This window comes from Ammospiza nelsoni, chromosome 11, assembly GCF_027579445.1.
Source record: "Ammospiza nelsoni isolate bAmmNel1 chromosome 11, bAmmNel1.pri, whole genome shotgun sequence".
In the NCBI taxonomy this organism is placed as follows: Eukaryota; Metazoa; Chordata; class Aves; order Passeriformes; family Passerellidae; genus Ammospiza; species Ammospiza nelsoni.
Window position 1 is genome coordinate 516719 of NC_080643.1, and position 16500 is coordinate 533218.

The 16500-nt window shown below is 51.7% G+C and overlaps 2 protein-coding genes and 1 non-coding gene across 3 annotated transcripts; 2 read left to right on the forward strand and 1 right to left on the reverse strand.

Moving 5' to 3' along the window:
- The first annotated feature begins 33 nt into the window (after window positions 1-33).
- On the forward strand, window positions 34-2016 carry RPL32 (ribosomal protein L32). The gene is made up of 4 exons (XM_059480332.1): window positions 34-274; window positions 826-926; window positions 1107-1288; window positions 1844-2016. The coding sequence occupies exons 2-4, from the start codon at window positions 831-833 to the stop codon at window positions 1971-1973; spliced, it is 408 nt and encodes a 135-aa protein (XP_059336315.1). The 5' UTR covers window positions 34-274; window positions 826-830; the 3' UTR covers window positions 1974-2016.
- LOC132078383 (small nucleolar RNA SNORA7) lies at window positions 626-762 on the forward strand. Its single transcript, XR_009419260.1, has one exon. It is a non-coding gene; the product is annotated as a small nucleolar RNA SNORA7 (small nucleolar RNA).
- A 116-nt stretch (window positions 2017-2132) lies between the features above and the next one.
- Window positions 2133-16486, reverse strand: LOC132078272 (cullin-associated NEDD8-dissociated protein 1-like). The gene is made up of 15 exons (XM_059480326.1): window positions 16218-16486; window positions 13499-13642; window positions 12124-12278; window positions 11592-11715; window positions 10698-10954; window positions 9980-10085; window positions 8708-8853; window positions 8256-8548; window positions 7726-7867; window positions 5637-7142; window positions 5183-5278; window positions 4346-4515; window positions 4070-4234; window positions 3662-3769; window positions 2133-3467 (listed from the first exon to the last, which is right to left on the reverse strand). The coding sequence occupies exons 1-15, from the start codon at window positions 16283-16285 to the stop codon at window positions 3240-3242; spliced, it is 3708 nt and encodes a 1235-aa protein (XP_059336309.1). The 5' UTR covers window positions 16286-16486; the 3' UTR covers window positions 2133-3239.
- Between the last annotated feature and the right edge of the window lie 14 nt (window positions 16487-16500).

The following is a 16500-nucleotide window of genomic DNA, read 5'->3' on the forward strand; positions in this document are numbered from 1 at the left end:
CAGGTCCTGGCAGGCCCGTAGCAGGCGCGCTGTCCGTGGCAGTGGGCGGGAAGCACCGATTCTGGGCGCCCCCGCCGGACTGAACCTCCCTTCCCGGTGCCACCTCGCCGCGGCGGCGGACTGATCGCCGCGCCGCCCCGCCGGTGCCCGGTGCCCCGGGTGCGCGGCCGCAGCGCCACACGCCCCTGCCAGGACCGCCCGCCTGTCCCAGAAGCGCTTGCGCGGGGCCCCTCCCTCTCTCGCCCGGCCCGCGGTGGACGCGCCATTGGCACCGGTGAGTCCCGGCCGCGCCATCCGGGGCCATCTGGGCCCCGGCGCTTCTGGCACGGACCGGTTTCCTCCCTTTCCCTTCCCCTCCGCCGCATCTTTTCCCCGTGGCGCGGAAAGCGGCTCCCGCGGGCCGGCACCGGTCCTTTGCCTGCGGAGGATGGGCGGCGCTGGGGGCCCACCCGCGCCCCTTCCCGGGCGGCGGGGCCCCCGCGGCCGCGCTCGGTCACCAGCCGGGCCGGGGCCTCCGGAGCGTGGGCGGGCGGAGCCGGGGGGTCTCGGTCGCTGTTGGTCTCCGCGGCGTGCGGCGCCGGGCTCCGGGCAGGAGCATCGCAGGGCCGCGGGGATAACACCGCGGCACCTCCCAGGATCGCATCTGGAGAGCTCCCAGTGCTCTGCCAGCTTCGGAGGCGGGAGGAAGAGCCCCAGCAGATGAAGACCCATTCCCTCACCGGCCCGCCCGTGGCCCCTGGGGGAAGGCAGTCTGCGACACGCGTGGCCCGGGGAGCTGCACCGCACCTGGGGCACGCCCCGCGCTCACCCCGCTCTGTCCCGCAGCCACCATGCCTGCCCTCAGGCCTCTCGTGAAGCCCAAGATCGTCAAGAAGAGAACCAAGAAGTTCATCCGGCACCAGTCTGACCGCTATGTCAAGATCAAGGTGAGGAGTTGCTGCAGCTTCCCCAGGACAGAGCTTTCGGGGTACCTTTGGTGTAGGTGGTGAAGGAAAGCCCAGCAGGATGGTGCCAAGCTGCAGCAGCTGGGCAGGGAGTGTGGGGGCCGGTGTAGGCTGTGGTCAGGGTGGTCTCGTTTTGTAACTGCATTTTCTGCATTTGTGCAGCGCAACTGGCGCAAACCCAGAGGCATCGACAACAGAGTGCGCCGGCGCTTCAAGGGACAGATCCTGATGCCCAACATTGGCTATGGCAGCAATAAGAAGACAAAACACATGCTGCCCACAGGCTTCAGAAAGTTCCTGGTCCACAACGTAAAAGAGCTGGAAGTGCTGATGATGAGCAACAAGTGAGTGTGTGGGGGCTGTACTCCCACCTGGGAGGGGTGGCATGGTCACGGGAAACGAGGAAAATCATTGCTTTGAGAGCATAGATGCCATCACTGTTCCCTCAGTGAATGGCTGCTGGAGGGTAGGGGCACAGAGGGGCCTTGGGGCTGGCAATCTCATCCCCTTGGCAAAAATACACAATGGTGGCAAGCAGGGCTGTGCCACATCACTGGTAACCACAGACAGAACTAGAGCTCTGGGTCAGACCTGGGCACAAGTCTGCTCCAGTGCTTGTTTTTGCTACAAAGTAGTAAGAACAATAATTAACAACGGCCTTTGGCTGAGTCATTCACAGGAAAAGCTGAGCTTTTCTGCAGGGGAGCTCCTGCTCCAGGCCAGTGAGGGGTGGGAGTCATGGTTCAGTGCCCGTGCAGTGATGCCCCCGAGCCCAGCTGTGCCTGAGTACCTCTGGCAGGACAGCTCCAATGCTGTCCCATGGTGGCCTGGCTCCAGAGGGCTCTGCCTCAGCTCTGGGTGCTGCTGGAGCCAAGGCCAACGCTGTGTGTCTCCAACAGGTCGTACTGTGCAGAGATTGCCCACAATGTGTCCTCGAAGAACAGGAAGGTGATCGTGGAGAGAGCCGCACAGCTCGCCATCAAGATCACCAACCCCAACGCCAGACTGCGCAGCGAGGAGAACGAGTAGCAGCCTCTGCAGCACAGGTGTATTTAATAAAGCCTCAGTCCAACTTGGGTTCTGTTTTGCATGGGCACAGGAGGGGCAGCAGCCTGTGTTTGGCTCCAGGGCTCTGCTGTCACGGGCACTCGAGGAGCAGTGTCATGGTGATGGTCAGTGAACTCAGGGTACGCAGCTTTAAAGTGTATTTTATTTTCTATACCACCTGGACAACACATGTCCTTTCACACAGCACTATAAACACTATTCACATCAACCACTCTGTCAAAAGAGAAAAAAGAAGCACAGAGCAGTTCATGGTGAGAGCAATGTGTCATGATTGCCTCATCCTCTAGTTGGCTGTTAGAACCTTTGTCTCTTAAGGCATTTTCTCTTGCACAAAGCAGGATTTGAGAACAGCAGCCGCTATGGGCTGTGTGCTTGCACCCCTGGCTCCTGCCTGCCACCTCTGAGCCCTGTGACTGACACTGACCAGCAGATCCCTGTGGCTGGTAACACCAACACCAAGGTGCTCCAAGGGGAGAGAGAAGCCAGTGTTAGTGCAAAGCAAAGCTTTAAGCGGGGTTTGTCACTGAAATAGTCAGTAATCATCTCTCAGGGAAGATGGCTGAGGTATTTTGCAGTCAAAACCATAAATATGAAAGCCAAGCAACAAAGCTTCATCTTGCCCAAATGTCAAACTGGAGCTCCAGGAGGAGGGTGGGGGTGTTGGGTAACCCCCCTGCCCTGTGCAGCCTCAGCAGCTTGGCAGGTGCAAGTCTTCTTTCCCAAAAGGCCTGTGGGATGAACTCATTACTACATGGCTTCCAATTTTTAGCCATGTTTTTTAGTTAAACACTATAAATACATTCTTGGGCAATTTAAGGTAGAAAGTGCATGTGCAGTTATTAAAAACCTTTGTAACTGCAGTAAGGAGTATTTGAGGAAGCAATTTCCATTGTTCATGGAACCACAACTGTGACTGCTTTGTGCACTCCTTAAAACTTCCTGAAAAAACGGGAATATTAATCTTCCAGCCCCTCCCCTTTGTGAGGCTGTATTCCCTGATCTCAGGTCTCATTCCAATTCTCTGAGGTGTCCGATAGGAAGGCAGCTGGATCGGGCCAGTCACATCCAGCTGTCAAAGTTAACACACCGTCCCCAGTTTCTCCTGGGGCTGCCCAGGGACTTGGACTTGGCTGTGGCAAAGAGCAGCCCAGTGGCATTTGCTGTTCCCCACCCAGCTGGTGTCTGGCTGAGGTATCCCAAGGCAGGAGGGTGGTGGGGATAAACATCTTAGCTCATGTCCATTGACTCTGAGGTGGGGAGGGAAGCAGAATCTTTCTGAATGCTCTCAAAAAGTGATGCCATTTCAGGACTGGATCTGATCTGGGATGAAAACTCAGCCATTGCTGGGCTTTTCTCCACCTCGGGGATGGTCAGGAGAGCAGCCACTGCCCGCATGGCTGAGCGCTTCAGCTCATCCTGCTTCTCAAACTCCTGCTTCACCGAACCAGCTTTCACCTGCAAATCCAAAGCCCCGTTTTCAGCTGGCATTTAGAAAAGCCCATACAGGCACAGAACCAACACAGCAGCAAAGGCCAGCGGAGAATTTTCCAGCTGGGGACGTGAGGGAAGCGGGTGGCTCAGCAGCACTGAGGGAAAAGGCCAGGAGCAGGGGCAGCTTTGGGCAGGACCCACACCGATCCTGCTCTTACCTTTGTGGAGCAGGTTGCCCGGAGGGGCTCGATGAGCCGCTCGAGCCGCTGCAGCACGGCGTTGGGGCAGAGCACCGAGAGCCGCGCCAGCATGATGAACGTCAGCATCTGGCCAGGAGGGGAGACAACGTGTTGGTGCTCTGGGGCACCCAGCTCTGCTGGCAGGCTCGGCTGTACCCGCAGCGTGCTGAGCTCCTCTGCACTTGTGCAAGGGGCTCTGCTAAGAGCTGCAAGCGCACCCTGGCAGCCAGGGGCTGGAGCGGCAGCTGGCCCAGGTGTGTGCAGTGCTGCAGGTGTCTGCAAAGGCTGACAGCCCTGGGGATGCTGCACCACGGGGCTCTGGGGATACACAGCCCGACTGCAGCCCAGACCCCACACAGAACATGACCGTCAGGGCACAGCACCTACCCGAATGTCATAGTGATCTTTCAGCCCATCCTCCACGTGGTTCAGGTAGTCATAGATGTCCAGCCGGTCCAGGCAGCTTTCCAGCAGGGTGTACATGCACTCAAAAGCGGCTTTCCTCACATCCAGGCCATCATCCACTGTGTGCTTGAATGGCCCCATCTCTACCTGAACCGAGACAAACAGTACAGCTGTCACCAAGGAGCAGAGAGCAGCAGCTCCATCGGGGCTTTGCAGGCTGCTGTGAGTCACCGTGTGCCCCCCGCCGAGCCCAGTTACCTCCCGGATGAGCTCCCTCCGCACTTTAGTTTCATTGTACAGGCTGGGGAGGACTGAGTTCAGTAAGTCCCGGATTAAAGAAGGCTTGTTGTGAGCAGCAGAATTAAACAGGGCTAAAGCCACACGGCGAACATTGAGGTCTGGATCTTGCAGAGTTTGTAAGAAGTCACCTGTGGGATAAGAGCACATCAGTCAGTCCTGCAGCCAACAGGCCACAATATTTTTGCAGTAATTTAAAATATATGGGATGTATTTCAAGGAGGCTGGTTATGAGAGCATTAATGGTAAAATAAGTAGCACAGTCTGTCAGAGCCATTTGAGATGCTTTCTCTCCCTCCATTTGGGATACAGTAAAGAAACATGACTACCCTGCATTTAGGCATAAAAACAAATGATGTGACTCTAGCTCCTCTACCCTAAAGTCAAATCAGAAGCTTTGTTATTCAAGGAAGTTGTGGGGGATTTTTGTTGCTTAGATCCCATCTGATCAAACTTCTCTGAAACAGAAGGGCCAGTTTTATACAGCAAATGCTTTTGTGGGGTCCCTGGACATCAGTGTAGGTTATACTTCTGAAGATCCTTTTTGTGAGGTGCTGGAATTCTGAGTTTACATGCAGAAAGAACTTAAGCATTCTAAAAAACAACGGAACAAGCCCAAGAGCAATGCATCAGTGCAGTTAGCAAGGACTCATTGCCGTTTAATCCCAAGAGCTGAGAAACACTGATAAAAACTAACTGGACTAGATGAGGTTCACACAGGAATGGAAAATCCCTGAGCTGCTAACAACACCCAACCTCTCATGCCCGCAGCTCACACCTCTGTCCAAACCAGCCTACCTATGCAGCCTTTCAGGAGAGCATCAATAGGCTGAGGCTGGTCTGTAATCGTGAACTTGATGGCAGTAACCACTGTGCTCCGGGCATGTGGGGAGCCTGCAATGAAGAGGGGAAGAAAAACAGTGAAAAATAAAGATAGAAAATTACTGCTGTAACTCTGTAATACATATTCTGTCCTTGATCCTGTTACACATGTGTTATAAGGGAGTAGAGGATTCTTCTTATCAACTCTGTATTTGAATCTGCTCCTGCACAATTGCCTTGTGTAGTCCCTGTTCCCTGCATCTTCCTGGTCTTGTGCGGACCAGTGCTCCTCTGATCCTCCTTGCAGAGAGATCCATCTTGTTATTTGCTCTCCTTTCAACTGGCCTTGCTCCCTGTTGTAGCCACAAGCAGCATACAAAATGAATTCCCATCAGAAGGCAGCATTTCCCTGCTCTGGTCATTGCCCTACCTGCTGACAGCTGTTTCCTCAGCCGGGGCAGCAGCTCAGCGGGGTTCACCAAAGTCAGCTTTCCCAGGCATTCCGCCACCACATTGCGTGTCCCCTCCTCTGTGCACTCACAGTGCTTGAAGAGCAGAGCCCAGATATCCTCCACGTAAGGCGTGAGGCTGTCAGCTGGGGAGCAGCTGATGACTTCCTTCAGGGAGTGCAGCAGCAGGTACTGTCGCTTGGGCTGGCTTCCAATCTCCTTCAGCATGAAGGGCAGGTACTCCTTCAGATTGCCAACACTGACGTTCCCCAGTGCGTAGGAGGCGGCGGATTTCACCTCCTCGCTGGGGGAAGAGAACGCTTCCAGGATGACAGTTCTGAGCTCCCTCTGAGCACTGAGGTTCGTGGTGCGGCCCACCTCTGCCAGGAAGAGGAAAGCCAGCACTTGAACAGCAGGGCTGGACTTGGGACTTTTCACATCCTGGACAAACTGGTTCACTGTCGCAGGGGCTTCCTTAGGGCAGGCTGAGCACAGGGCTGCCACACACTTTGCGATGGAGTGATACGCCTGCTTGTGCAACGTCAGCGAGGCCCCGGCCGAGCCCGAGGAGTAAACGGGTGCTGTCAGCTGCTTCAGCAGCTCCGGGTAACCCATGGCAGCCGTCTTCGTCAGGACCAGTGCCTGGAAGAAGTCGATGATGGCGTTCAGGGCCCCTCCTTGAAGCAAAGGTGAGTGGACAAGCTGAAAGATTTCAGCAAGGACAGAGCCACTGATCTTGGAGATACAGGATGGATAAACCTTGGCCAAAGTCGTGAGGAACATGATAGTCACCTGGGACACGTGCATGTCATTCTCGGTTATTAAGACGGGGAGCTCTGTTAGCACAGCCTCAATCATGGCAGGCTTGAGGCTGTCACTGTAGTTCTTCACCATGATGTCCAGAGCATTCAGAGTGCTTAGTTTCAAGGCACGTTGATTCTTTCTCAAGAAGGAAGCTAGAATGGGGAGACTTTCTCCTATGATGGGTCTCAAATCTATTTTAAGTGGAGAACTAGCAATTAAGGTTAATGCTTTGACTGTTGTCAGTCTGGTGATTTCATTTTTGAGCCTCTCCAGAAATATCTTCAGGGTTGGCTGGAGGTCAGTGCTTAAATGGTCTCCCAAGTTGTAAATGATTTGTCCCATGCAGGAGATGGCACGTTCCTTCACCTCCTGGTCAATGTCAGCTGCCTTCAGCCGCTTCAGAATACCAGGGAAAAGGTCGTTCACATAGGGCTTGGCATCAAAGGTGTAAGCTTTGTCCAAAGGCCTGATAACTTTCACAAGCTGCTGAGTTACCAGCAGAGCTTCTGATGTGATCTTGTAAAAGGGGTCTCCAATACAGGTGACAACAGAAGGCAGCAGGGCTTTGACATGAGGGTGAAATACCTCTGGCTGGTGGTTGCAGAGAAGGACATGGAGGAAGGACAGTGTGTCAATCCGCATGTTGGAGGAGCTGGATTTATCCGCCAAGGAGAAAACAATACCTGTGCAGAAGAAAATATGATGATGTCATATTTTTCCCAAAGAAGGAGGTTCATGGATCCAGCAAGGGACAATCACAGGAGACTTTTCTCATATTCACTATACAATCACACCAAAAACAAGGCAGGAGCCTTCCAGCAGTGGGATGCTTCATAAGCCCACCAGCCAGAGAGCTCAGAGAGAAATGTGGTGGTGCAAATTAAAGAATCAGTCAATATAAAGAATTTTTTAAAATGCCACTGCATTTTGCAAAAGGAAGTAGGATTTGTATTTCTGATCTCAGTGTGGTAACAGCACAATTCCAACTGCTTTCAGAGGAGGCTGGAATAGGCCCTCCCAAAAGCATCTTGTCAGGGGACTGTGGAAATGAACTTGACATTTTTATCCTGGCTTTCAGTGCAGAGGCCGGAATTAATCTGGGAGCTGTTCAGCACATCAGCACAGAGCAGAACTTCATGTGTTTGTCCTAATGCTGAGCAGAATAACTCACAGAAGTAAAACTGGAACACACAGGCAAGAAGGACCCGTGTTCAGAATGGATTTTACCAGCCCTGCTGCTTCACCCCAGATGACAGACAAGCTTACCAGGGATAAGTGCAGGTATGTGATCTGTCAGGCAGCCGGGAAGAACACTGGCCAATTCTGTCAGAAGGCTGAAGCAACCCTGTCTTGATTTTATGCTCTTTTCTTTGAGCTGCTTGTGCAAGGCCTTGATGATGTTGGGAACCTGCAGTTTGGAGAAGCAAATTAAAAGGGGACACCTCAGTTGCCCCAGCTGCTCTCAGAGGCTCACTCTGGTACATTTCTACCACAGTTTATTAAGTGAGTTTCCTGAGCAACAGCTGTAAGGTACCAGCCAGACACTTCACCCAGAAGCCACCCTGCCTCAGCTGCACACACGCCAGGGCTGGTGGAGGAGCAGTGCTGGCTGTACTCCCATGTTCCTGTGCTGTGCCAGCCCGGGAATGGCAGGAGACACACAGTAAACAGCCAGCCCTCTCTGGATCTGGGGCCCTCTAGATGCCTGCCCCAGGGCTCCTTCAGCTAGCCACATTCCCAAGGTACCTACTTCTCATTGCTTTGTGATTTAGCCCAGCCACCACCTGCTCACACACCTGGTTCTGAAGCATTGTCAAGGGAACATCATCCTTGCCAGAGGCACCCGAAGAGTGCAGCCAGCTCTGGGTAGGCAGTGTTTGCTTCAGCAAGGAGATGTAAGCATTGAAGATGTCAGCTTTGACATTCTCCTCCCTCTCTTTGAACCTGCTTATCAAGGCTGGGGAGAGAGTTCTGTAGAAGTCCTGCAGGAGGTCGTGCCTGCTGCTGACAATGGCCTCCAGGCACTTGGCCGCAGCCCTGCGCACCTTCCAGCTGATGTCGTCATCGTCACTGTACTCGTCGTCGCTTTCTAGAAACAGCACAAGGGGAAACAAGTGCAATCATGAGAAAACTGGAGCTAAAGGATCACTGGATCCTCAGAGCTGCCCTCTCCAGGAGGAGAAAGCAGGAAGGGGAGAAATGTTAACCGCGTGTTCTGCTGAGCACAGCCATCCTCACAAGCAGGCACCTTGCTCTTCATCCTCCCCATTTTCAGTTTCCATCATCTCTTCCTCTTCCTCTTCATTATCATAGTTGTAGTTTGGGTCAAAGGTAATGTACTTCAAACATAGTCCCATCACACTTGAGATATGAGGGTCCATTTCCTTTGGGCACCTATCACAAATGAAAATTTTAAGTTAGTAGGAGACTAAGCTGTTTTAAATATCCAAATAATATTAATCTCAAAACGATCACAAAGTGCTTCACAGACCATTTTGATAATATGAGTTAAACCAAAGATGTTCCTTATTGCTGTACATGAGGCAAGGAACATCTCTGCTTCATGCACAGCAGGAAGGAACATCTCCTATGGGGAGGATGCATTAATTTTTTAATGACAAATAAATAAATAAATAAATGCCTTCACCCTGTTGGGAGGACTGAGTTAAAACCAGAAAATTTGGCGAGGAGGGAATAGCTTTACTCAAAGTAACCTTGCTACCGGGAAGGCTAAAGATGTCAGTGTGGGAAAACTCAATTTATTATACCTAATGTTCATCCTCTGTCTACTTTCAGAAGTACAATTCCTGTGGAGAGATAATACACTCTCACAGACATGCAGGAAGCCTTTTGTTAGAGTGAGGCAGGCAGCAAGCCCCCCTGCCCTTCTCTTAGCTGGGATAACTAAGCCAAACACCAAACAGAGCCTGTGTCTCCATGTGTCTCTGTCACCCAGTATAATTAGCAAGATAACAAAATAAACCTACTGTTGGCATTTCAGCTGTGGTTTGATGGTGGCCCTTGGTTACCTGTATGTGTCAATGCACACACACAGATCCTGGTTGAATCCTCCCTTCCTTGGGAGAACACCTCAACAGCACTATACAATCACACCAAAGGAGCCCAGAATGCAGGGCTCCTTTTCCAAGAAGTAATTTTTGACCAAACAACAGGAGAGCTGCAGCTCAGCAGTTCTCCTGCCCAACCCCCTTGCTGCCTCCAGCTCCCTCCAGGCACCAGGAGCGAGGCAGTTCCCTCTGGCTAAGGAACACTTCAAGGACAAGGAAAACTCCCACTCCTGCAAAACCAATACAGAAGGACAGCCTCACATGCTGAGGTAAAGCAGGTCATGATTCCAGTCCAAACTGCATGTGCAGAAGAGATTTCATAAGTGAACTGTCTTCCCAACAGGAATACCTGCAGGAAGGCCCTCCTTCGAGGATGCTGAACATAGGGATATCTACACCAGGAGGACACAGATGCCCTGGATGGTGCAGAGGCATTCCCCAAGGGCACACACCTTCTCACAAAGGACTCAAAGGCCTGGAAACAGTACTCTCGCAGCTCGTCGTCATCCACGTTACAGTACTGAACTATCAGAGGAATTATCTTCTCCAGGTGTTCTCCTGGGAAAGACAAAGCAAACAGCAGTGAAAATCCATTCCAGCCTTCACTCACCTGGGCAGCTGAGAACTCAGCCAGCTGCCACTTCCTTTCTGTGCCTGGTAGAGCATTCCTGCCCCAGACCTCATGGGCAAGGAGCCAGCAGCCCACCAAGACCAGCTGTGCTGGTCTTTAGCAGCCAATCCCTGCTCCCTGTCTGCAGCCCCTTCTTGGCATTTCACTCACAGGAAGAGCTGTCATTAGAAATCTCTTAGAATCTAATCTCAACTCTGGCAGGTCTTTTACACAAGTAATACAATATGTTGCCATCCCCTATGCAATTTAAAAGGGGGTGAATCCACTGACCTGGTTCACAGAGGTGTTAATTCAAACCAGGCAAGAGCTGGAAGACCTTGAGTGGAAGACCATAGTCACTAGCAAAGGGCAGCCAAAGAGATACTCTGGTGTCTCCTTTCCAAGTGACGATCAGAAAACCAGACCAGAGCCACAGAGAGGATCACAACCAGAAGCCATTAATACATTAAGAACAATGAGCACTCTTCTTTTACCACTAAGAGGAGCTGCTATAAAATGCATGTACATTTCCCAGCATCATTTCAAGGTGCCCATCCTACCTAAGCGGTGCCCAGCCTGCCTGCTGATGCCAGCCACACACTGAATGTATGTCCTGGTGGTAGATGTGGACTCATTCCTCTTCAGCTCTGCCAGCAGATGCTCTGTAAGCTCTGAGAAGATGCTTCCACTGCAGGTCAAGACCAGGTGCCCCAAGGCAATGATGGCCCGTTTACGAACTGCCAGCCTGGGGCTCGTCAGCTGGGGCAGCAGGCAGGTCAGGATGTTGGAATGGAATGAGTACAGTGTTCCTCCCAACCTGCAACGAACAGAACAGGGAACAAGGTGAAAGTCAAAGGCTCAGAAAAAATCCCTCTTGGCAGCAACAAATCTGAAAATCCTTCAGCTCTGGAGACTTCATGCATGTTGTGGGGAGGGGGAGGAGAAGGATGGGCTTGTCATTTTGGTCTGAACACTGACATGGTCTGTAAAACACAGGGAGAGGCAATTTGTCTCCATCGTGGAGGAGTTTTTGACTGTGTCCTTCTGGATGACCCAAGGGTGTGCTAATAATTTCCTGCATGCAGATGACATACGACACTGTCACTCTGACTTAGGCAACAAGAGGCAGCCAGAAAAAAAAAAAGCTTATGTGATGGGCTCATAGGGCTAAAATAAACCTCCCTGCCTCCCTCATCCTTCCACATTTGTGTGAGCTAAGCTTCTGTGTGATCCATCACCAGAGGCACTGCCATTCCCAAGCACAGAAAGGCTTGGCATGTTATCTCTCATCCCTGCTGGGGACCTGCTCAACTCAGATATTCCCTAGGAGCAGCCAACCAAATCCTGTGTTTTTAAGTCCCAGTAATAGGATTAGAGAAATAAAGAAGTCAAAAGCAGACACATCCCTGCAGCCCCTTTCTATGCACAGCTGCCAGAAGGAAATCCTCTGGTACCTGCTCAGCATATCTGACAGGATGTCAAGAGCTTCCAACTGCACGGACACATCCTCCTGCTTGCCAATGGCTCCTGTCAGCTGGGCTGTGATCTTTTTGCACACATTTGCTGTCATGGTGGAACCTGCAAGAGAGATATTTTTCCCTGCTGTTAGTTAACACTTTTGGCTGCTAGGATCCATTCAATTCCTGGTACACTGAAAAAAGAAATCACCACTGGGAGATCTAATCAGGACAGATTCATGAGATGGCTGCAGAGGAAAATCCTGTTGCTGGGAGCCTCAGGTATCCCCTGAAAAGCTGATGCATTTTTGGCATACACAGTTCCAAATACAGCTCAAGTTTTCATTTAATTCTGCCTTTCATCCCATTGATACCTCAGCTCTACTGTCCCTCCCTGATTTCACAGACTGTCCTCTGGCAGGAGAGTAAAGAATCTGTAACTTCCAGGCTCTGGACTCTACATTTTCCCCCGTTTACCAAAGGCTGGGAGTCCCCATGGCTCAGTGACAAATGGGGACAGGCAGTGTACCTGTGGCAGCTGGCGGCAGCTCAGCAATGACTGTTTTGAGGCCGATGCTGGAGATATCTCTTAGCTGCTCCTTGTCTGACAGCATGTTGGTGCAGAGCGTGTCCACGATGGTCTCCACCTGGTACTCCTTCACTTTGCCCACCAGCGGGCCCAGGCTGCGGGACGAGAAGCCAGTCAGCATGAAGGGCCCAATCCAACTGTCCATGTCCTTCAAACTGTCACACTGCTCCTTCTTAAAGATCCTGGCCACCTATCTGGGAATGACTATTCAGCTCTAAGCACCTCCTTAGGCACGGGAAGGAAATTTTCCTGGTTCCAGTTTGAGGCCTCCTCATTATCACACTCTGGATGGATCAGAGATTGAAATGAGATGGACTTACTGCAGATACCACCAGAGATAAAGAAGTTGAGAAGCTGGTCCTCTGCTCAGTGCCCAACTGTTTTGCTTTAAAACCCAGAATAAACCAACCCAAACCAGGCAGAGAGAGGAGCAGGGCCAAAAGAAGTCAGGACAGTGGGAATCAGAAGGAAAGGGCCAAAGATAACAGGGAAAGAATAGGGATAGAAGCAGCACATGGTTGAAAAGAAGGGAATACAAACAGGATCCACAGCGGGAAAAAGAGAGGAATCCAAAGTTGTCTTTAAATGGCCCACCTTTCTGGAGCCCTGGGGTGAACTGAGCCATTCAATGGCATTTCTAGACTGAACACGCCCACTTAGCCATGCTGGGGAAAGAGATGGGAAAGAACATGTCAGCAGCAGGATCCCTTTATCAGAGGATTCACTAATAGAGGAACCTGCGACTTTTGCTCACGTGGATTAAAAAAAATATGGGAATGGTCAAAGGCAAAGCAACAGCACAGGCTGCACTCAGAGTCAAGTCAGGGAAAAATCCAAGTGCATTATAATGTTCAGTTAAAACTCCCTTGAAGAGAAGGATTTGGACCTGAAATTAAAGCCCATAAGGGCTGCACATGTTTAGTACAATTGCTATGAAAGACAGTTCCATGGAGAAATTCAGCACTGGATTTCAAAGCCTGAGAGAGGTCAAGAGGTTGATGAGCAAAATTTTTAAGTGTGCTTTCCCCTGAAGAAATAAAATCCTAGGGCTCCGACTTCCATGTGGTTAGGTTTATAACAGGAACACTGAAGTACTTCCAAAATCATCTCTTGCTGCTACAAAGGTATCTGTGTGCTCACCCCTTGTGAGTGTCTACACCAGGAGAAAGTGCAGTGCCTGCAACAGAGGGCAAAGTCCCTTGCAGAGGAGGTTTGAGGGAGGTGTCAAGGGCCAGGCTCTGCTCTCACATTCTCTGCAGTCTGTGATGGCTTTACTAGTGCCAGGGAACATGGCTATTACTGTCTAGGCTCTTACCATTTGACAGCAAGGTTCTGTACTTCCCCATTTTTGTCCTCCAGCAATTTCAAAAGCATTTTCACAACTTTTTTCTCACTGTCTTCATCTAGTTTTATTGAGTCTTTCTGCAGTTCCATCATCAGATCATTGGTGGCCATAAACCTGAAAGGACACAGGGAGAAAGTGGATTGGCTGATATGCAGACACAAATGCATCACCTTTGCATCATCTGGGCAGAATCTGGCAACTGGTGCTTGTATAAAAACACACTACCAAAGAGTAACTTACAACACTGTCCTAAGAAAAAGGAAAATTAATATATCACAAGTAGATAACTACCTAACAGGGGTCAGGTAAACAAAAACTTTAAAAGCAGCTCTCAGCATGTGTATTTTTTTCTCAGTGACCAAATGAAGATGGTTAACTATGCCAGAAAAAAATCATGATGGCTTTTTTCACCAAATTTTCACCTGGCCTAGGAAAAGCAGTCTGGGGTCTAAGAATTCACCTGGCTCTGTTCTTTCTGGCTAACTTAGCACTGATAGTATGACCCCAGACATGGACAAGTTCCTTCACTTTCAAAAATGAAAAAATAAAGTAATGACTCCACGCAAACTACACCTCAGAAGTGTACTAGGCTATATTTAGATTGCTGTGAGCAAAACCAGTTGAGTATTTATCACTCCAGATTAGAAAGAAAAACAAAGACCCAACTGACAGTCAGTTTTCTAACAGAATGGATATTGAGAAATTCTGGAAAGTATTTATTTTCCCAGGAGCAGGAAAGCAAAAGGTGCTGGTATAGGAGTCTGAGGTTCTAAGAAATCTCAGTGTGGCTGTCGTGTGTTAGCTGCTTTCCAATGTTAGCCCTGCACAGAATGGATGTCCGACAGGAACCACGAAGTCCTCTCTCGTTACAAAATGACAGCTCCTTTTAAAATTAGGCTCTGATGTCACTCATTCAGCACACCAGAGCTCTCATGTACAGGTCATCATTTGAGGCTTCAATCTGCCAGCCCATTCCTGAGCAGCAATGAGGTCCATCTGGAATGGGGGAGTGCTGCGGTGTTCCCCAGCCAGCCCAAAATCCAGAGCGAGCAAACAGCAGTAACGTGCCCTAAGATGTTAACGTGCGATCTATTTCTGATTCCGCGAGAGCTCCTCAGCTGCACTCCGCAGTTCAGCGTCTGTGCCGAACCAGCATGACCAATTATGGCCACGGGCTGAACAGAGCCTTCCACGGCAGCGCATCCCGCTCTGGCCTGGCTGCCATCCCGCCCCACATCCCGCTCTGGCCTGGCTGCCATCCCGCCCTAGGACCCGCTGTGGCCTGGCTGCCATCCCGCCCCACATCCCGCTCTGGCCTGGCTGCCATCCTGCCCCACATCCCGCTCTGGCCTGGCTGCCATCCTGCCCCACATCCCGCTCTGGCCTCGCTGCCATCCTGCCCCACATCCCGCTCTGGCCTCGCTGCCATCCTGCCCCACATCCCGCTCTGGCCTCGCTGCCATCCTGCCCCACATCCCGCTCTGGCCTCGCTGCCATCCTGCCCCACATCCCGCTGTGGCCTGGCTGCCATCCTGCCCCAGCACCCGCTCTGGCCTGGCTGCCATCCTGCCCCACATCCCGCTCTGGCCTGGCTGCCATCCTGCCCCAGCACCTGCTCTGGCCTGGCTGCCATCCTGCCCCACATTCCACTCTGGCCTCGCTGCCATCCTGCCCCAGCACCTGCTCTGGCCTGGCTGCCATCCTGCCCCAGGAGCTCAGGATCTCACCAGCACATCCATCTGTGAGGGGAACAAGAGAAATCTGGCCCTATAACAGGTCATGCTTGGCCATGTGCTGGGAGGAAGTGGCCCTGCAGTACCTCTGCGACATGACATGCCTGGCACTGGGCACATCTCCTTTGGAGTATTAACTGTAAATTCTTTGAACAAACTGCACAACTGCTCCATCACTCACTTCTTTATAAAGTACCTATTTTAACATCTGAGAACATCAGCACCTTCTACAAAAACCAACCTACTTTTAGGCTATTACTAACCCCTCTCTTAGACCTCAAAATGCCGAGTCTGGCCCAAACATTACCTTCCAGGATGATACTCAGAGAACAATATACTAAGGAGTGAAATCTTTCATACATGTCAGTTTTAATTACTTTTTGATAGACTGCCATATATATCGAGCCATCCGTCTAACCCTAAAAGGATGCCAACTTTTCTGCTGACATAAAGAAATAAAAGCATCTCAGTCCTGTTAGGAAGGCACATTCTTCCATCACACAGAAAAAGTTTTCCAAGCAGCCTGAGCAGAGCCAGTATGTGCAGCATCCATCACCCAGGGACACGGGGGTCTACTCACCCCTTTTAATGCACTGACTATCTCACAAATTATCAAAACAAACTAGAAGCATGTCTGCTACGATGTTCTTTATTCACAAAAGAAATAACAACTTGGAGTCCAGCTGCCCAGACTTATTCCACCTTCCACTTTCATCAGGCACCAATCTAGGCAAGGGAGGGGAGCTCCTCTAGCTTCTCTACACCGCCCCTTAGTTAGGACACAGTCGGCTAGACACCCTGTAAATACAACTTACAGTCGGCTAGACACCCTGTAAATACAACTGATGCAAATCTCAGGTGCCCTGCGCGGCAGGACCCCTCTCCGGCAGCCCCCTCCTCCAGGGCCCCGTTCGCAGGTGGCTGCCGCCCGCAGGGCCCGTCCCGTGCTGCCACACCTGAAGTCCTTGTCGGTGGAGGTCATCTTCTCCAGCAGGCTGGAGATGTGGTAGGAGACGCTGGCCATGGCGGAGGGCTCTGCGGGGCCCGGGGCCGCCGCCCGCTCCGTGCCGTGCCGGGCGGCCCCAAGGCGGCGGGAGGAGCCGGGCCGGACGGCTCTGGGGGCCGATGAAGGCTGTGTCCGGGTCCCGGCGGTGCCTCTGGCCGCTCGGCGGGCCCGGCTGGCGGCGGCGGGGCAGCACGGGTCAGCGGCCGCTCCCGCCCTCGCCCTCTCCCGGCCCA

Bases quoted from the DNA above. Each gene is read 5' to 3' on its own strand.
- RPL32 (XM_059480332.1), top strand. From the start codon at position 831: ATGCCTGCCCTCAGGCCTCTCGTGAAGCCCAAGATCGTCAAGAAGAGA. The intron at 927-1,106 runs GTGAGGAGTTGC...GCATTTGTGCAG, and splicing joins ACCGCTATGTCAAGATCAAG to CGCAACTGGCGCAAACCCAG. The intron at 1,289-1,843 runs GTGAGTGTGTGG...TGTCTCCAACAG, and splicing joins GTGCTGATGATGAGCAACAA to GTCGTACTGTGCAGAGATTG.
- LOC132078272 (XM_059480326.1), bottom strand. From the start codon at position 16,285: ATGGCCAGCGTCTCCTACCACATCTCCAGCCTGCTGGAGAAGATGACC. The intron at 12,279-13,498 runs GTAAGAGCCTAG...CTCGTCCCGCAG, and splicing joins CAGAACCTTGCTGTCAAATG to CCTGGGCCCGCTGGTGGGCA. The intron at 5,279-5,636 runs GTAGGGCAATGA...TCTTCATTGCAG, and splicing joins GAGGAAACAGCTGTCAGCAG to GCTCCCCACATGCCCGGAGC.